The sequence below is a fragment of the Anopheles funestus genome, chromosome 2RL (genome assembly GCF_943734845.2).
Source record: "Anopheles funestus chromosome 2RL, idAnoFuneDA-416_04, whole genome shotgun sequence".
In the NCBI taxonomy this organism is placed as follows: domain Eukaryota; kingdom Metazoa; phylum Arthropoda; class Insecta; order Diptera; family Culicidae; genus Anopheles; species Anopheles funestus.
The window spans coordinates 54,492,305-54,513,662 of record NC_064598.1 but is presented as its reverse complement, the minus strand read 5'-3'; the positions used below and the strand labels follow the sequence as shown (position 1 = coordinate 54,513,662).

The 21,358-nt window shown below is 43.1% G+C and overlaps 1 protein-coding gene across 11 annotated transcripts in view; it reads right to left on the bottom strand.

The window, feature by feature from the left end:
• The window catches only part of LOC125761081 (mushroom body large-type Kenyon cell-specific protein 1), a 132,906-nt gene that overhangs the window by 69,262 nt on the left and 42,286 nt on the right, over positions 1–21,358 (bottom strand). The window contains exons 1-2 of one of the 11 annotated variants that reach the window (XM_049421897.1): positions 12,086–17,051; positions 9,190–10,525 (exon numbers count right to left, since the gene is read on the bottom strand). The exons of 6 other annotated variants lie outside the window; for them this stretch is intronic. In XM_049421897.1, coding sequence (XP_049277854.1) covers positions 9,190–9,232 — 43 coding nt within the window. In that variant the 5' untranslated portion in view covers positions 9,233–10,525; positions 12,086–17,051. Of the gene's footprint in view, positions 1–9,185; positions 11,894–12,085; positions 17,052–21,358 lie in introns of those variants that run through there. 4 more of the 11 variants (XM_049421898.1, XM_049421900.1, XM_049421902.1 and 1 more) reach the window with 4 other exon arrangements.

Sequence of the window (21,358 nt, the reverse complement as noted above, 5' to 3'; positions counted from 1 at the left end):
TACAGCCGAATCCAGTCGAGTCAATACATTTGTGCCAGAAATACCAACTGCTCAGACGCACAAACACATACAGGTAGGAAAAGAAATCGAAACAGCAAAAAAATAACGCACAGGCTCCGTGTACGTTGCTTGAAGTAACGTCCACAACGGAGTACGCAAAACGGGGATGGTGCGTTGAGTCGGAGCAACCAAAAACCCGTAACCAGATAGCGTTCACAATAAAAAGAACACACCAAAAAACCTTACGTTATCGTTTGCGTCGCAAGCGTGCTCCGGCGATTGGGGGCATCATCATTGCGGTCCGCGATCCGATCCGCATCCGTCTGGCTGGAAAGTGGGGCAAGGGGAAAGAGACAAACAAAACAAGAACAACAACAACAGCAACAACAAAAAGCAGCAATCACGAGCACCAAAAACAAAGCCGTCCTCTTTCACGGTCGCACAACGAGCATGCCGCAAAATTCGGAGAGAGCGTTACGTACACTAAGCAGGAAGTAACGACGCCTTGTGCTGTCTCGCAAGTGCATACGCGACGGTACCGCTCACGGCCTACGCACCAGGCGGCAGGCTGCCGAAATTGGTGTTTCGGGCACACCACGCGGTTCTCATCCTCATCGCGAGCAACCGGCAACTCTCATCGCATATAACCACATGCAAAAGCGCATAGGCCGGCACCGGTCTGCACTTCGGCAAGATTCGGCCGGCGTGCTTATTTTCGGCTGCAGTTTCGCTTACCGCATGCGTGTGCCTGGCAATGGTCGGGACGCGCCAAAATGTGCCGAAATCGAATCGAATTTCGCCGCGATCTTGTGGTGGTGTGTGGTGTGTCCAACCGTGTCGAACGAACGAATAAACGGAAAGACCTTGAGCTGAGTGTCGCTTTGTTTATCTCGTATGTCGACGACGGATCGCATTTCCCCACCCATCGTGGGGCAGATGGTCCCCTTTTGACGGCAGCAAACGGAAGCTTGCTCGCTTCGGAAACTGTTTCTGTGGCCCGGTACATGCTTTCTCTCCTTTTTTTTTGGCGTGCAATTTGATTCGCCTCTCTTTTCGCTGACATGCATTTTCGGTTAAGATGCAACCGAAATGAGGCCAGCGTGCGTGGTTCGCGTCATCGAGCGCAGTTTTGTTTCTTTTATAATCGCAATGGTAATGGTGAAGATTGTAGTGATTCACACGAAAGCGAAAGTGAGGATCTTTCTTCTGTACCGTTTGTGGCTGTTTTTGAAGGGGGACCAAAACATGGACCCCGACGACGTGGTGTGTTTCTTTGTTATTGACTTTTTGGAATGCATTTGATGATAAATCCGCATGGGGCGCACAGTGGACGTGCGGTCGAATGTGAGTATCGATGACGTTCTGTAGAAAACCATGACAAAGCAATAAAGTATCGTTTTGGTGTGAAAACAAAAAACAAAAATGGTTGTTCTTGAAGTAGAATTCAATGTAAGTGAGACATTTTCTAGTTATATTGCATATAATAAATGTTGTCGATTGTTTTGTAGACATTTTGTAAAGCTACATACTAATTACATTACATTGTCTAAAATATTCTGCTGACGAAAGGTTGCTTATTAAATAAATATAGCTCCAAATAGTGCAAACCTCTTCATGAAGATTCCCTCTGCAAAACTTAAAACGTAAAGTTTAAAAAAAACCTGAATGACAAATGGCGCCAAAAATGCATCGTTTATTTCACATGCCGAGAGTAGCAGCAAACAACAAGCCCAAGCTAGAGCGCGTGTGACAGATTCGCGCGACAATGAAGGGGCGAACGATGAGTCGCACTTAGAAAAATGCGTCCTAACTCACGTCCATCCCTGACTCGTGCCGCGTTCCTTCCCTTGTCCCCCTCCCAACACATGTCACCTTGCGTTGATATGTAACCGACGCGGCAACTGAAAAGAAGGGCGCACACATTCTAGGTTTGAAAGAAAACAGATAAATTTGATTGAGGGAGAACAAATAGGTCATAATTATGCTAATTTAAAATTGATTTAAACTAAAATTTCTAGCTTTAGGTAAAGTTAAGCTAGTAAATGTACTAGCGAAAATGGTGCAAAATGTTTGATTCAAAGCAACAAAGTAATTGGTGCACTATTGGGGCATATTATCGTTTTAACGTTGTTGCAAAGCACCAAGAATTTGTGGCACCACGAACAAAGAATTCAGCTACAGACGGTACAGCAACAATCACTAATCGGACAGGTTCTTACGGGAAGGAACCCAAAACTCAGACAAAAGCACAAACAATCAGAAAGAATATTTCGTCGGCTTGTGCAGGGCAAATCAGCAGTTGCACGTGCGAAGGACGTGAGCTATTCCGATCAACCGTGCACCAAACAAAAGCCAAACGGTGCGGGTGGCTTCTGTATGTGCAAATAAGTGACAGATAAGCGAAAACTGTGTGGCTGGTTCCGGATGGTGCTTAACTCACGTTCCCCTTCCGTTGCAGAGCAAACCGTCGAATGGTACCCGATAGAAGTATCGGTTCTTCTCTCTGTCGTCACGGGCCAACGTCAAACGGCATGTTTTTTCCCACCCCCGAGACACTCTCTACAGCACAATGAAGCGCCATAGCGCTGTTTGATCGTTTTTATCGTTTTTATACGAAAATGATTGCGAACCTGACGGTTGGCTGTTTGGCCTCCCTCGCTCAAGGAAGTGCAACCGGTTCACCAGCTGCAAAATGCAACCTGCAAAGTGCACGGTAGCGGCAAATGGCGGTATCGGATCGTTAATGATCTCGAATTCTTGAACGGTGTACGAACGGCCGTCTCATTCTTGCTCCGAGTTTAATCGAGCCATCTAGTCGAGCTAGTCGACTACACAAAAACGGCACTCTTTATGACATGGTAGTGTGTGCTGTTTGGGGAGTATCTAGTGACCACTCGTTAGGCGCTAATTACGCACGTTCGAGCGCCCGCTGCTACGATGCCGTTTGTGCTAGGGGGTCGCCATATTGCACTTCCAAACGATCGATGATCGAGGAACTGAAACGATGAAGGACACCGGTTGGTAGGCGAGAAATTGCGAGGGGAGAGAGGGGGAGGGGGTGCATTAGGCCGTGCGGAGATGTAACGTTGGTGAAGGCAGTGAAGTGCGGCCAGCAGCAGCGGGTTAATGGTGAAAAAACTTGAACTTAATGCAGTTGGACCGTTGCAGGTAAAACCACTTCGAGGCCTCGCTACCAGTGATGGTGGAATTTCAAGTTTAGATTTATTTAAATTTATCGAATTAAGGTTGTGGGGAGGGTTTCGTGGATGTGGATTTGTGTGCCTATAGTTGAATCCATCGGGTACCATCGGTTCGGCGTGGTAGGGATGAAGGGCAGCCTGAGAACCTACGAAGTTTGCTCGTGACAGGGACAGAGGGCTGATGGAAGCGCAAAGCGGCAAAGCGTTAAAAATGGTTGTTTCGAGGGTTTGGCCTTTGAGGGTGCACGATTTGAATCTTGAATTGGCGTATGTGGATACACGAAACCCGTTTTCAGAGTGGTTCTAAACGCGGAAAGTGGAAGGAGTGCTCAGTGTTTGCTTCGTTGCGGACAGGGTTTTGTCCGGTTTTTTTTGTTTTTTTGCGTTCTGCATCGTACATGGTGCGATCGTTTGGCATTGAGCGCACTCACATGTCATAACCTATTTTCCAGCGTTTTGTTCTAAAACTGTGGCAAAGAACCGATCGGCTGAAGGTGCACAATTAATCCATGGTACTGCACGTGAAAGGAAATACAAATATACACTTAGTCCGTTTAGCTTAAATGGATATAGTGAAAAAAAAGCTTCCCTACATAGTCGCTTAGGCGGTAAGGAACGATGGTACACCCCCAAGAATAGAACTTGAGCCAAAAAATTTGCTAATTAGCAATGTAAACGTTCACAGATAAAGAACACCAAACTTCAAGCAGCTACAATGTCGAAACATTTAGCACTATCAAATAAAGACAAAGTGTTGTGATTGGACAAAAACAATTTTTTACATTGTACTACATATAAATTTCTCTGATCCGTTTTGAGAAATCGTTCCATGTAGGTATCGTTCAATCAAAATCTCATTAAAATGGTCCACTTGGTGACTCATTAAGGTCAAGATTGTGATGTGGAACTGTCTGTTTGAGACATTTCGGTCAAGTTTGTTTGCCGTATGAGTCGGTGCAATGTTCTAATGCGAACAGTTTCGATGCTGCTGCAGTCGTAAAATTTTTAAACCACTATACAGAAAAAATACCCAGAAAGATTAAAGGTTTAAACAAATTAATCAAATTTAAAGTTAATTATAAATAAGATGATGGTTTTTCATAAAAAATAAGCAGCCAGTGGTGCGTATCACAGAATGGGTACTTAAATGACACGAGCATCCGTTAAAAAAAACATTTATTTGGTCATTTTTCCTCTCAGAAAAATTTCCTCTCACTATGCTAACACGAGCGAGATGAAGTAAGTGGTGCAATGGTATAGAAAGCGGCTGCTTATCGCATGGAAACCACTAAAAATAAACGAAAGCTTCTGCTTCCTTAGCGGTAATGACAATCTGCCTGCTAAACACAAATTTTATTCTCATTCACTTTTTTCACTCACTCATATTTTATTCTCTGCATATTTTCTTAAAAATTGTTTTAAAAGCTCAAACCCAACGAAATAACGTAATATCGCTGTTTCGTTCGACCAACTAACATGTTTCATTCGAATCGACGATTTGATAGAACTTAGTGTTCTATCGCCGTATGATCATTGTTTCGTTGTTATTAACATTTTCTTATAAAGTTATTTTTTTCTATCGCACAAAGCAAGAACAAAGAACAGAGAAAATCACAGTGTCTTAAACAAACACTATTTCGATCAATCAATTTGTTCTAAAATATTTTCATCAAAATAGCAAACGAATCAAAGTGTCTATCGGTAGTGTGTACGTTCGTTGCTTATTCTTCCAAATCTTCCATTCAATCACCCAAACCGGCCTAACCAATGACGAGGGCCCGAAATCAGGTTTTTCTATGCACCTCTCTGTAGGTTCTTTCTTTTTTTAGCCGAAAAACCGACACACGAGCACTCATCCCATCACCAGAAGTGGCCAACGATTGCATTAGAAAAACGTAGCTGCAGCAGGGCAAAATGCATCATCGTTTTGTCCTCGTCTAGTCCTCGCTTAGGCTGTTCGGGTGCGTGTAGAGCTGCTGCTTTTTCTAAATCTATTTCTATCACCCCATCAACGGGGGACGGAGCAAACCAGTTGTTCTCTGTCCCGGTACGGTACACGTACCGACAAATGTGTGTGTTGTTCGTGTGCTCAGCTGTGCGTGCATATGTGGCCATATGCTATAGTGATGCAAAGTTTTCTAAGCATTACTCCATCTGTTGCATCCGTTCCCCCCTAACTCACACACACACACACACATAGAGGTACACGTTTTATTGGGTTTTTATTTTGGCAAACGGGCTAACGTTACCCAACTCAATGCGCTGATGCACTCACTACTGAAACTGCAGCTGAATGGGAGACAGCAGCCAAGCAGACACTCGTCGTACATATTCGCCCGTCAGGATATCGAGTGGGAGCGTGCGATCGAGTGGGAGCGTGCGTTTGTAGCGCTACAAACAAGAAGATGATTAGAATACGGATGCAACTAAAACGTGCTGAACCACTCACACACACACAGACACATACATACGAGGTTCCCAGTTTAAAATTTTACCCAATTTTCCAACGCACCGTCACCCTCAACTTGCCCAATACCGACAGCATCACTATAGATTGTTGCATGTGTTTTGGTGAGAGGAAGCATTCTAAACGCACTCCCCTTATGTGCCACCCCGAGCGAGATTGTTTGGAGTGGCGTAAAATGTGCTCGACATGTTTCAGCCTTTTCGCAACGCCGGCGACTGCAAGCACGTGCCATCCCGGGTTGCAATCGGCCGGACAGTGCCGATCGTCACCTCTGGTCGTCACACGGTGCAATCACTGTGGTCGCTCCAGATCCGGTCGGTTTTCCACCGGTTTGCACACTGAAAAAGGTAAAACCTACAACGTCACCCACAATCACAAGGTGAAGATCCGTACTGCAACTTACTGATCTACAACCACCTCGCCAAGGTGCAGAAAGAAGAGGTTATGGTGGGGTGGGGAGGCGCACTAGTTGCATTTACTTGCAAACCCCGGGCGAGCAATCGATACAATCGGGACGAAGAACGGTGTGTTCAAGAAAATCCGCCACCACGAATGCTGTTTGTCTGGACCGACGGTGTCTGGAAAACTCGTCGTGAGATTGTTGCTCCAATTCCCTCCGCTGAACACATCCACACACACACACACACCCATATACATACAGAGTCCGCCGAGACCGTGACGTATTTATAAAGGTGCATCCAGAGCATCGTGTCCTCGACGCCACGAACCCTTGACCCTTCCGTTCGTTCGCGCGCGCGTTTCGTCGCCGGGTTGGGATGGATGCCGACCTTCACGGAAAACCATTACCATTCGTCGCGTGAAAGCCGGTTTGTGTGTCTGTTGGCTGTGGCTGTGATTATGCAACTGCAAACTGGCAGTCAACTACAGGGCCGGCAGTGCTACGGTGAGTTTGCAGTAGCAGCATCAGAGACAGCAGATTTTCCACCCCGTTTGCCGCCCGTGTCGCGTTTTGCGTCTCTCGGGAAACCACGTAACGCTCCGGTCGCGTGGTTGTTCGATGCCGATTTGCTGCACTTTCCCTCCGTTTTCCTCCAATGTTGCGCTGCGCAGGACAAGGGTGACTGCATATCTTACGAATGCATCTTAAGGCCCATGGGTGAGAGTCGCGTGGTACGTTTCATTCACAAATCGCCCAGCAGTAAACCGTCTTCCTGCAGCATGAACATTCTGCACCGTTTCTGCTACCTTATGGCACGAATTGTTCAATGGTTCGCACAGCGAACGAACTCTTCAATGAGATTGTTCTATACACGGTCCATGCCGTGGACGATTAGTTCGGTGGTGTAAAATCATCATCTGGTGGTTTAATGAAATTGAACCTTTCAGAAGCAAATGCAAACCGTTCCTGGCACGTGTGCTTTAATTGCTGTAGGTGAAAAATTCCTTTGCATTTTTCTTAAACGGTTTCAAGTAAAGTAATACTCGTGTTATAGAAAGTCATGTTGAGCAATTACAAAAAATATTTCTACTCTTTCCGTAAGTGTCACTGAACTGAAAATGTTGTAACAATTACTTCGGTGCGAACATTTGAAATTGTGTCAATCGGTTGCAAAACCGGATGAAGGCAAGAAAGCATATTTTTGAGGTGAAAGCAAAAAAACTCTTGATGTGATGCAAGACTTTCCGATTGCGATGTCCGATTTTAGCCCTTTGGAAACGTCACACACTATCAGCTAATATTGCGCTATTCACTCCAATTCACTTCATTCAACCATTTTTTCCCGATTTTATGAGGTTTTCTTCTAGTTTGATGCTATTTAGTAATGTTTTTACTTTCTAGCTGCTTTGTCGCACCTCCTGGCATATGGTTTTGCTTTGTTTGCCTCGCCCCGGATCGTATAGTTTTGTTTTTTCGGCCGACTTTTGATTCGAGTATCAACGAGTAAAGTTTTTGCACGTCGTAAACTTACATTTCGTCACCTACCGGGGGCCGTTCTAGGTGGTGTGACGCTTCTTGTTCTTGTTCGCGCTACGGCAGACTATTCGCTACTACAATCGATGCATTTTTGATGCCGTCTGCCCAATGTTTGTCTTTCGACTGCATTTGTTGCAATCTAGCGGAAATTTAGTAAGAAAGAAGGAGGAGCTTCCAAAAGGCACACAATTTTGTTTTGTTATAGTTAAAGCTTAAAAGCCTTTTCGACAGTCTGGTTCAGACGGTTTCACACAAACGACCAACTTATTGAAACGTTGTGAAATTTGCCACCGGAGAAAATAAATATATTCATATGTTTCAAAACATAATTGCACGATTACAATTTCACTTAACTCCCTTGTTGTATTCAGTTTTACATCACCAAATGGGCGAAGAAATATATTGTGGAATTGGGACGAATTATTTCAATTTCATTATATCATAATCTTACAAGTTTTCAAAGGTTGAACAACAAATTTAAAATTTTCTATAATGAATTTAATATCTTCGGCTATTAATAGCAAAATTCTACCATATAATTTGTGTTCATTTAATGCTGCATGATAAACCACAATAATATTATAAATTACATATGTATAATACACCACAAACTTTTTTACGTTCCAACTATTCTGAAGCTTTAAATTAATGTCTTTTTAACATTTTAATAAACACTTATAAAAATAAATCAGCTCTTGTGCAACGCAACCTCGCATCAAACGAGGACGTTGTGTGTATGTTGTAACACATTGAAAGGGTTGAAATTGGGATTCGCTTCCGTTTTCGTAAGAATAAGAATGAATCGCCAGACATCTGGTTTGTTGTATCTCTTCTCACAAACATGGGGAAAAAGTATGTGCAATGAAACTTAAAAAAAACCAAAGCTAAAATGTAGTCAAACCGATCTGATTCCCAATGCAAACATATGTCTGTCTCATTATTCAACGCATAACGTTGGATTATGCAGCTTCTTTCCCATGTTCACATGTTGGGTCAGTAAGTTTATCTTTGCAGGGCTTAAAACTTTTGTATGCAGCCGGCGGAACGGATTTGTAGCTTCCGAAAATTTGCACCAGTATTTGTTTTTTTTTTTGGACTGCACAATTTTGCCACTGCTTGTGATAAGAAACAATATTGCATCAAATTCAGTTGATTAGATTTCAGCACAACATTTGCAGTTAAATATTAACAACCTTCGGAGACGATTTCAGTCAAGTATTTAAAATGTACATTTTTGTTAGTAAACCATGCTACTGTTGCATTTTACACAATGGAAACTTTCGTTGTTAAGTTACAAAAATGATTACATTTAGAAAATAGTTGTCATTCGAAATAACCTCTATCTAATGCATATGTACAAGAAACTGACGATTAGTGTGAGAAAATCGGACAGAAAGTTAGCCAACATAGATATGGGCCTGGGTTAATCACAACGACACAAGGGCTTGTTTTGTTGCTAACCAACGAACAACTCCTAAAATACAGAAGATGAAGCAAACATGAGAGACAGAGAGAAAGAGTAATGGAGAGAGACAGACACGCAGTAGTGAAGGAAAAAAGAATTCGGTACTGAAAAACTCACGCACTCATATCTTTTGCCGGCAGGAAGGAAGATGCCTCGGAGAACATCACGACATCGAGGTGCAAATGAACGATCGGTACGAAACAACGGCAAAGTTTTGCTCGATGCAAACAAAATGTCGGCTCTAAAGGCGCTGAGGTAGGGATTACCAAGCTGGTTTCTTGACTTCTAAATCTATCTTTTGCGCCTTTCGGTAACGAAGGTACGAGCTGCAGCCAAAATGCAACACCTCGTCACCCCGTCACTGTACTGTATCACACGATCTTCCGCTAGTGGTTGCTAAATTTTCCGTTTTACTGGTTCAATAATTATTTCCTCTACTTTGACGTTTTGACTTGCGCTAGTTTTTTTGTGTTTGGATTTGTTTTGTTTTCTTTTCACCAATATAAATATATAAATCTTTTCCGGTACTTCACACTAGCTGTGGTGCGTGAGTCACATTGCAACTGTTGTGACTCTATACGACGCAGCCGAGTGGTGTGGCATTAAGATTGACGGCACGCTGACGACACTTACCACTTTTCATTTAAACAAAAAAAACACTTGTTTGCCTCCTTCGTACTCGTTTTGCACTGCGCCTGTAACGCGATTTACGTGGGACAAAAACGCGCACCGCTCGTTTCACATATATGTACATAAAATAACAACTACGCGCACGCACTAACGCACACTGCTGGAACACAAATATATGACAAGGCAAGAGGGCGTCAGATTCGATCGATCCCTGGATCACTACCGGCAGTGCACACAGTTCGATGGTGTGTGTGTGTGTGTACGTATAAAAACACACATACAGCATCGGATTGACCCAATATTGCTGTTTAGTTTTGGCTGGCGAGTTAGGCAGCAGTCACGTGAGCAAAGGATCGATCACAGCACGGTACGAATGATCACTGTGTGCAAACAACAGTAAAACCATGCAACATCACAATCAAAAGAGCACTAAGGGAATGCACGATCACCTGTTTTATCTTTCCTTTATCTAACTCTACTTTGCACTTTTCTTGCCTTGATCTTCTTTATATGTCGGTTAGTTTTGTATTAACACCAAACGGTAATGTTGTCACATCGTACTTGCAGCTACTACTAGCGCACACACACCCAACATCGGTTAAGTAACATGGTATTACTGTGCAGCTTTGTTGTTCTTATTGCTGATGCTGCACCGGTAACGAGAGTATCTATGCTTGCTCCGATAGCTTCTTTGTAATGGTGAGTTATTTCTACGTCACACTTGCACTCATGGACGCGATCGTAACTTGTTCCGATTCGATGTGATCCGTTGATAGCTCGTATGAAGCACACGTTGTGGAGGAGTTTGAGTAAAAACAATAACGAAACTACACACACAAAAAAATATAAAATAAAAACATTCAATAATATTGCACTAGCAACGTGTTCCGGCAGCGAAACACAAACAATCAACAGCGCGAACAAATCAGGAAAACTTTAAAAAAGAATAATTCACAAAATATGGCATCCAAAATGAAGTGAAGAAAAACGCATTTTTTTCTTGACACAAAATACAAACTACACCCAGCCCAACGATCACACTACACGCACGCGCGATTGTAACGGGTCTTTGCTTAACCCTGCGAGTAGCTTAAAAAATTTGCAAAAACCCAGCAAAAAATTTGTAGCAAAAATTCACAAAAAATGGGAAAAAAATAATAAAACAAACAAAACGTAAACAACCGAAAACATGAAACGAACAAACTTTACACGACACCAACAACGCACCACATGCATTGTGCTGTGCTTATAGCAACACAACAATTTCTGTCGACATACAGCGTTTGGAGTCGAAAATAATTTGAACACACTTTAACACGGGTTTTAACAAAAAATAAACTAAATAAAATTAACTCCTTTTTTGCAATATTTTTGGCGACGATATTGTTACAGTTCACTGGTGCACATTTTTTTATGCTCTGCTTTAAATTTGGCTCATTGCAGGTAGCTGGCGGTTTGGCAGCTCGTGCCCATTTACTGGGTCCAGTTTTTTGTGTGTGTTTCTGCTTCGGTTGTCAAATTACTGTCTGCTTAGCATAGCAGCTGCTAATGCATCTAAAGAAGTGCATCATTTTTTTTGCATCACAGTAGCACTGTTAAGAATGGTTAGTTTAAGCTAACTTTAAGCTGATCGGAAATTGCACATTGTACCGGGAAATCGGATTGGCAGCTCACAAATCATTGCAGATATTCCGACGCACACTTGCGTGCGAATAAGTGCATCCGATCGACACACAAGTTTCTCTCGGCACTCGCCACACACAAACGATTAAATCGCCTGACAATCAAGTTACTTGATCTGCTGTGGGCCCAGGGCGAAAGGCACAAGCACCACACTATCAACAAGACCTATATGAATCACATTCGGGTGGAACGCGTCACTGTTTTGGGAGAACATTTTGGGATTTTGGGGAACACCACGCCACGAAAAACCACCGCTTAATCACTTCCAGTTGCGACTTAGTTCTAGAGCAACGTGTCGGTCGCTTAAGCCGCCGCTACCTGCCGCGAAGGGTACGTCACTTCCGACAAACGCACTGTATTTTCACACGCACGGAATTAACTCGCCCTTTATTCTTCGAGCCAAAGACAAACGAACACCTTCATTGCCCCAATTACACCGAGCTTAACAGCGAGAATGCTAAAAAAAAAAAAATCACGGACACTAGCGTATGCGAATTGGGGTGGAAGGGTGGGTGTACTATGTTTTGCGTTTGCTCTTCCTACACCCGCCACGGATTAGCGATCCTTCGAGGATTCCGGTCCGCGAACTGCGACAATGCGGCCCACTTGCCGCCAACCGCCGCGTGGGTTAAGCGCTGCGGCTCAGCGTGCTGGGAAAATGACTGAGCCTGACGGACTGTGTATGGTTGTGGAACCAGGCTTACTCGGGTCGACTCGGGCCGCGTCCGAAATTGCGTTCCGGTGCATATCGGAGCAGTGCGTTGATGCGACTGAAAAAATAACGGGGAAAACGCCGCGCAAAGGACTGAATGCCATCGTGTCGAGCAGGCGCGCGCTCGGCAACGACCTGTTGTCTCGTTCGCTCCACTACACCATATGCGATTCCCCCCTCGGCCACCCTTCGCTACAATCACCCTTTCTCGCATACGCTCAGGGGTGGGGAAAAGCACGGTCACTCACGAGTGAGTGCCTCCACCGGAACACTCACCAACACTAGCAGCACACGTGCAGCGCAAGAATGGGAATCATGACCACTCCAACAATTGCAATGCACAAGCCGATCGGCGCATGCGAAACGCCGAGTGTGCATCGTGGAAGTGCAACTTCTCAGCGAAACTGCATCCGTTGCACTCGTTCTACTGGTTTTGCGCTGGTGTTGGTCGCACCATTCTCGCTTGCTCTCGTTCTCGCTGTGCTGCGAATAAAGAACAACCGAAATGCGTTTTCCCCTTGGCGTTCAGTGCAGCGAGGTGTGGTGCAGCCTGCCCCTTGCACATGCACTTTAGAACGAGATAACGATAGATGCGCATTTCCGAGAACGAACGAAGTCACCAGCGTGAGATAGAAGACGGTCGGAACAAACACCAGCACAGGCGTAATGATCACTGTAGTGTGCGTTCTGTGTCGGTAGTGGTAAGGCGAAGATTGGCGCACTTCCGCCTCACTACTTCCTTCCACCCATCGGCCCATCGATGGTGTCTTCTCTCGCCCGCACAATTGCGGGAGACTAAATTTAGTGGTCTAAAAAATGTCTCTCTTTACCGAACTCGTACAACACAACAAAAAAAAAAACACCTACACCCTGCACTGTGGAAGGGTTGTGTGTTAGAGGTTGAATCACAAATTGGAATTATCCTTCTCCCTTCTGGACCCTTATTCGGAACGGTTTTTTGGTCTTATTTTTTTTTTGCTCGCTCTTAGACGATTGCTCAGCCTGTTGCTTTCTCGTTCTTTCGCTCCCAAATCTGTACTGGAGCTTGCATCGTGTGCGGAAGAAGCTCACGCGAAATGTGCCCAAGCACTACGGTGCCCCATGCAACTGGAACGTGCTTAGAAAATTGGCACTTCTTGCGTACTTGGAATTATAATGCAGTCTTCCAACCGACGACGATAATGTGACGATGAAAGATGATGATGCGTCGCGAAACGTTGTTCCATAAGCCTGCGTGCATGTGCGTGTGTATGTGAGAGAAAAAGATGCCGGGAGAAGGGCGGAGGAAGCGAGGATGGTTAGAGAGACGATCAAAGAGAAGTACGATGCACGCTGTAATGGAGTGATGTGGAGTAGAGGAGTTCGAAGGACATGAAATGAAACCGATGGAACGGAACGAGAGAGTTGCCAAATGTTGCTTGCACAGTGTAGAACCGAGCGAGATAAAGAAACTTGTTGCATCTTGCAATAGTGCACCAAACGGCAACAGCAGCAGCAGCAGCAGCAGCAGCATGGTGAGATCGCTTCTCACTTCTCGATACTCATAGCCCTTCCTTCCATGGTTCCTCTGTTTGCTAAATTGCTTCTTGCTTTTGGGTGTCTCTGGGAAGATGATACACAGTAGGAAAAAGTATAAGCCATACTACACTTGCCTACTTAGAGCGCGTTCCTTTTTCCTGGTCATCAACAAACAAATGGTTTGTGGTCGAAGAATAATGCGTCACAACATCGGCATGAGACAAGCGACACGACAGAAATAATGACAAAGGGACATGCATCCTTAGCATACAAACCATTTTGGATAGATTCAACCGTATGGTTTCGATCGGTCGCTTTATTTGTATGGAAGAAGCGATAATGTTTTAAAATAATGACATGGAATAACCAAGCGAAGGATTAGTATTGATGGTTTCGCAGAAAACCTTGAATTTACGCGCTGATAGGTGCAACACAATCTTCCGTTGCCGTACGGCACAAGCACAGACGCACCGTTTTTCCAGTTGTTGATGAAGTTGGTTAGCGAATCTGTGATTAGTGTCTCTGAGCGGAGACTTATTTTGATAAGAATAGTTTATTGCGTGTGCGTATGTGGTGTGCGTTTGGGGTTGCGAAAATGCAACACTCTGATAAGCGCACTGAAGTGTATGCGACTGTTTACATAAACTATGGGGTACAATGTACATTGCAAAAGTCACAATAAAGTCGGCTTCATCCAAACATGTTAGGGATGATTGTAAAAACGATCCGTTTCATTCGCGCATAGTTTGATCGTATGTCATTGACGACGGAACTATTGTATAATTCAATAATAATCGGTATTGCTTTACTTCAAATTAATAGAAGGATGAATAGAAACATACACCATTACAGTATTTACACATTTCACAATCAGATTGATCAGTTCATTTTTTTTAAATCACAACATATTGCACAATTTTAATAAATTGAAAGAAACATTTTAAAACTAATTTAGCTTTTTTTTACCAAAAAACGTTAATAGTTGAGTTAATTGACCCTTTTTATTTTTTAGTTTTATTTACTGTTTTTTTAATCCGCAGAATCGAATACTGAAACTAATGCGTACTGGGCGACATGTGGGGCGTGGTTGAAAATAAAAAAAGTGTCCTATTTTATTACCAATCTAAAAAAAGTTTTCTTGCGAAATACGTCACGCAAACATTATTTAGAAGTTGAAGCGATATACCAAACTCAACGTCAAACTTCAACAATTCACAAGAATTGAAATGATCACATCACAGAGATAATTTTAATTCTAAGAAAATAGCTAAGAGACGTAGAGTATTGGCACACGATTCAACAGGTTGTCGTTTAGCATTCCATTCCTAGTAATAGTATCGATTTATAAGTTCTTTTAAATCTTTGACAATATTTAAAAATATCGGTAACGAAACACATTAATCAATACAGTTATTATACATTTCCGTAAAGCAATCACTCACCAACGTTGTTCGTTTTGTCTGAAGAATTTTCAATTGGGCGTAGATCATGCAAGGATGCAGACTGTAACTGATCCATGGACGAATGATGAACGCGCTGATGAAAATGATGGCATTTAGAATTAGACTGTTGTTCGATAAATCCACCTCTAGTGCAAGATGTAAATTCGGAACCAAAGCAAAACATTTCGCACTAACCACTTTTCATGGGAACTTTAATATTTTATATCAAGTGTTTTAAAACAACTTCACAAAACGCTCACTGCTCTACTATTAAGCCATACATTTGATACACGATGGACACTTTATGCATTTACAATGCTGCACTAAAGCAACAGACGGTTAATTTATGGGATTTTTACAGTTTTGATTCACAATTTCATCAATGCACACGGTTAACGCTGCTCCACAAAAGTCCTAATCCTCACCCTGCCACAAACCACCATGCGCCTCCACCAGTCTCTCCAGTCAGCTGATAAATCACTAGTATAGAGAACTTCCTTTGAAGGCCGACCAAACAACAGGTGGCATACGCGAGATGTTTCATTAGATTCCAAAGTCCTTTTAAAAGTAAACTGTATTTAAAAGACTGCGACTGAAACACGTACTGATACTGGGTAAAATTTCCTAAATACCCATCTCCTTCAAGACCCTTTTGGACTAGTGGACTTTCCTTTAAAACTGTCTCTGTAACGGTCGAAATTTTGGATTGGACACTCGTAGGATCGCTAGCAGCGCACGGTATTGTTGTTCGAGAACTACTACAACATCCGAATCGACCCGGTCCGGGCGAGAGTCACTTGTTGCACTCGCCATCGACGAAAAACTTGTCCAAATAAAAGCGACGACATTGCCGAGAATGCGGAAGTGCAAGGAAACGGACAGTGTGACAGGAAGTGGCGGATGGTTCGGTGGTTCCGAAAAATTGCTCCAAGTTGCCACTCTCCCGCACTTCTACTGTACGCTCCAGAAGAAACGTACAGAGCCCGTTGATCAGGTGGAGGTGCAGTGCTAGGGTTTAGCGTGCTGGTGTCTAGTGCCACACTATTCGACATCTTCCTCTAGTCCGCTAGCCGACCTATGCAACAGTCCTCCGGCAGCATTTCAGCACAAAAAATGGGGCTGAGGCACGAACGTATTTAGTTTCGTTAGTTTGGTGGCAGGCTGCCGGGCTAGCTGGCCGCGGAGATGGGGTGAGACGACCCGAAAACTGCCGAACTCCGAACGAACCCCAAACGAATTCACATTTCGACTAGCAAGCGACGGGTGCAAGGCTCCAAACAGGAGGTGCTCCTAGCGGCTAGTTTTTCCAACGACATCATAACAAGGATGCCGTAGTGTTTGTGCCAATGCATCCGAAAAAGAGTCCACATGTGTGAGAGCGAGAGAACAGCAGCGAGAGTGAAAACGAGAGAGCAGCACGCGAAGTCGATGAAGCGACTAGGAAGCCGAAATGCATCGCGATTACACGATCGTGGGTGCTCACACACGGGTGGTAAAGGAAGGTCTTGAAAAATGTACAAAACAAAGAGTTAAAAAAACGTATTTCCACCCATCCACCGACTTGCACCGACGCATACAATGGCAAGGTGCAGCTGTGTGCAGGCGAGAAAGAGACCACGATCGTGAAACAGAAATGGGAAGAAATGGCGACGCGGAGCATGCAATAGACGACTAGAAAATGGCAAATACGAACAGGATCCTTCGGGATTCGGTGCTTCCAAAAAAAGAAAAACAGGGAAGACTACAACAAAATCCTCAGCCACGAACGGTTGAACGAACGAGCACAGGGTTGCACACGAGCGTCGAATCGAACGAACGAAAAGTGACGAACGAAAAATAGCCAAATCGCCACGGCACTCTTACCACGGAAGCTTGATAACTAAAAACATTTTCAGCACGGAGCCACGATCAACGAACGGTGGAAAGCGTGCGTACGAAAGCGGGCAGATGAAAAGTAATAACAGCAGCAGGCACCACGGACACCAACAACAAAAAAGGCACACGGAATTCTTTCCCAGCCTGTAGGAGGTGTGCGAACGGAAAAGAAGATCAACACCAACACTAACAGCTTAAGTAGTGATTCAAGAAATGGGCCAGGAGACGCAAGTGCCCAGTAGAGATAGATAAAGAGAGAGAAAAAAAGAGAAAGAGAGAGAGAGAGACTAAAAATATAATAAAATGAGGAAATGAAAACTAGCACTTGAAGGCAGGGTGGTAAGATGGCAACCAGGGCAAAAGAGTAAGCCATACCGACTAGATACCAAAAAAAAATCCTATAAAAATTTTACGGGAACAGGGAATGGGTAACGCTGGATAACGTGCGGTAAATCGGAAAACAGAAAAGCTGCGCTCTGCTGAACTGTTTGACGCTGTGTGCGAAAACTATAGCAAGAAAACTACATAATGCATCCAAATGTTATTATATACACACCAGTTTTTTTATTATTTTCAATTCTCATAGCAACATACGACTCAGGAAACGGGGACGTCCGGTGCAATTCTTATATTTTGGTGCTTCGCTGTCGCTAGCATTTTTTCTGTTATCAAAATAAGGAACTGCATCCATGTTTAATTATTTCTTTGATTATATTTCCTTCTTTGTGAGCTTTATGCTTTTTCTTTATTAACTTTCTACTGCTTTCAAGCAATTTCAAGTGTACCCAGTAAGAGTCCATCTCTTTCTAAATCTTACGTCTTAGAACAAAATTGAATTAGCAAATGAAAACGTAAATCAAATGCTTTTTGTACCTTCGATATCTGGATGAAGTTCTACAATTTTTTAAATTAGTCTTATATTTTGCTTTCATAAACAACACACTATCTCAAGTAAAAACGGCACACGTCTTAAAATCGCTACCATGCGACTCCATTGACTGCTTCCTTTGTGGAAGTACGGATTTGCTTCACTAGCATGAGATGCAGCACGTTTAAAGGCACACGCTAGGGTAAAACCACCTGTTGGTGGTTTGTTGATGCATATTGACTGGAGCAGTGCCAACCGTAATGCAATGCACGTTCTCTGTGTGTTGGGTACGAGTCGGTGTATGGAGCAGGTTGTTGATTGGAAATTTTAAAGAATAATTTAAAAATTAAGTATTTTTGATAAAAACTGAAATTCATGATGTCTAGCAATTGCCTATTATATCTTTATTTTATAATAAAGAAAATAATCAAATTATCCGTTGGAAAAATATATTTTAGTTATACACAATAATAGTTACTGTAAGCTGCGGATCACTCTAAAAATATTAAATTAATTTTTCACATCTGTTAAGTCACATTAATATATGGAATATTAAAAATTAAGAAACTCAACATTTGCCGGCCATTAAGGTTATCGATAAAAGTGTTTGCAAAAATTGTATAACACTTCAGTGAAGCAGATACTTAAGGATTCTGGAAGTTGTTCAAATGAGATGAATGCCTGGACGCCAATTCCTGGACAAACACGAACCGTAAGGATACTTTCGCCGGTGCATAGGTATTTGTGCGGTGTTTCGTGTGGAGCAGCATTTGCGCTATGCGCATCATTCTCATTGAGCGTAGAAAAGAAGTAACAACAACAAAAAAGCTTCAACTCAAAGCAAACAGCCAACCAAAAAAAAAAAAACAAACAAAAAATAAAATGTATGAAACAAAAAAACTTCTACTTCATCTAAAATCGCATCGGGGCTTTTTTTCTTACGCTATGTTGGGGGAAAATGCAATGAAGAAAAATCTCCATGGCGGTACAGAAGCAACAAAAAACACACCTCAGCTAACGTAGCTGAGGAAAAGAAACACTCAGCTGGAGGCCGTGATAAACCGAAAGGAACAGGAACACGGGGCATCAACGTACGAATAAACGAATGGAACAGAGACATACATATACTAAAGAGCGTATCGGGAAAAAAATCGACTTCCCTTGCATGAACCCCCTATTCTCCGTGCATCTACCACGGAGCAGGGACAGAGGACAAGCAGCAAAGAAGCTTGATGCAATTTTTATACACTATTCCTTTTCTACACAGTGCGACAGTGTTTGTAAGGATAAATACATTTGTGTTCGTGTGTGTTTGTGTGCTTCAATTTCGCCGTAGCCAGCCGAACCGAGGTTGATAGTTTGCGTCTTGGCATTGCATTGGTGGAAGCGGATATCATCAATATTTTTTTGTTTGTTCCCCACTAAAAATCCGAACCTAACTGGACATCTCGCTCAAGATGCAAGCTCCGGCCAGCTTGTCCAGTCGAACGCTACGCACCACAGGGCAACGGAACGATCCGGGATGTGGAGAAGTAGACGAATGACCATCCTATTTTTTAAGCACAGCTTTTCTCACTTCCTCCCCCCAAAAAGGGGGTGGCATTTTTTCTTTTTACTTCTCTGTTCTTGCCTTCTTGGTGGTACATGGTGAAGGAATCGGACTTGGAGGTAGAGTGGTACAGCTCGTACTTTGATATTCGGTTTTTGCATTGACCCTACGAGTGCACTCAACTACACTGGTAGAACAGACTGGACCGCTCTCGCACACATACAGCCAGACACACACAACCACACATGAAAATTAGAGCTAGGTGGCAACTCCGGCCATAAGGGAACAAGGGTGCAGCGCGCAAGGACTCAATATCGCGTTTCGTTACCGAGTTCCATCCCCAGCGTCGACCGTGGCGGTGGCGTGTAGAATGAAAATGAATAATAAATAAGCACATAAGGAAGCGCATCGTTGCCAGTTGCTGTGCAATGTCCGGGACTCTCGCCCCTGGACGGTCAGGAAGTGGTCCCGGTTCTGGGCAAAACTTTCAAACAGAAGAAGCGAAACCATGCGTACCATGGTGGGGGTTGGATGGTGGCAAAAAATTAGATCCTGCCCGAAACCGAATGCCGCGAAAAGGATAAAACAAGGACAGGAAGCTGTCGGAAGCGAAAGGATGTGCTGTGAAAAAAATCATTAATTTTTGCTTCCCTTGTCCCAAGTGGGGATGCGATTGGAGCGTTACAGGGAGGGTGTATATCTCCACTACGTTGTTCGAGTGTGAGTATATTTTAAGCTGGACGTATTGCTTTTCCACTTCTTGTTTGAGCTGCTCTCTTTTTCTCTCGCTAGCTGCCCACGAACAGCGCTGCAACTGGGGACTTTCTAATGAAGAAACGGTTCAAAAGTAGAATGGGATGAGGAAATTTTTTGCGATGTTTTTCAGCAAACCAAACTCGTATTCGTGGGCATGTGTCCGGGACCATACCTACAAGCTGAGGGGACGCGTAAGGGACGCAAGCGACGTTTTTTTCGATTTTCACTGCCCTGGAAAGCAAAACTGTACGGATTGGCTTCGAAATTGGACAAAGAACGGAAATGAACGAGCAAAGTGATGGAAAGTAAAAAATCGTCGTCCCAGATCAAAACTAGGGGAGCCAAAAGGAACCTTTCAGCAAGAGTTAGTATGAGGTTTAGAGAATGGGCCAAAGCAAGTCGGTGTCGGCTGAAAGTTTCACAGCATTACCTTGGGAGAGTGTCCACCCTGATGGATCTGGACGAACGAAACTGGTGGAAATATCCAGACATGAAGGACACTATTGGTGAAAAAAAATGACTTGAGCTGCGTTTTTGACAGTCGTTTGACTGAACGATTAAAGGGAGAAAAGGGGGGGGGGGGGGAAGCTCTTTCCTACTCAAGATAAATTAATGAATTTCTGGGAACAATTGTTTTAAATTTTTGAAAATTTGTCTAAACTTCACCACAGAAAAAAAATAAAAAAAGGATTGCTTATTACTTCGGTTACTAATTTGCATTCATCAGCATAAAAAAGAAGACAGAGTTTGAGGAAAACATAACTATAATCAAACTATAATCCAATATAATCAAATAAGGCGCAAAGTTCGAACCTAAAACTGATATTTTTTTTGTTTTGCCTAATATAAATCCTAGACATTGAATCGCACTTAATTAACATTACAGTGGGTTGTAAATTTCAAACTACAATTTATAAATTTATAATTCGAATACATTGAGACTTATATTCACCAGTAGCTCAGATCTACAAGGATGATGACTTTGACATCCTGTTGATTGTTCGGGGAAAACATTACAATTTTGAAACCCTTGTGTTTGATAATAACTTGTCTTTTGTATATTATTGGCACACATTTTAATTAAACAATTTAGCAAAGTGAAATATTTCAGTATCCAATAAAATGTATCCGATTTGTTATCAGATATTATTTTGACAAATATTCTGATTGTGTAATTTGGAAACATTTTAGTAATGATGGCGATCGAGTCGATCGAGCTGTTTGGTAACGAACCATAACTTTCCCACAGTTTGAAAC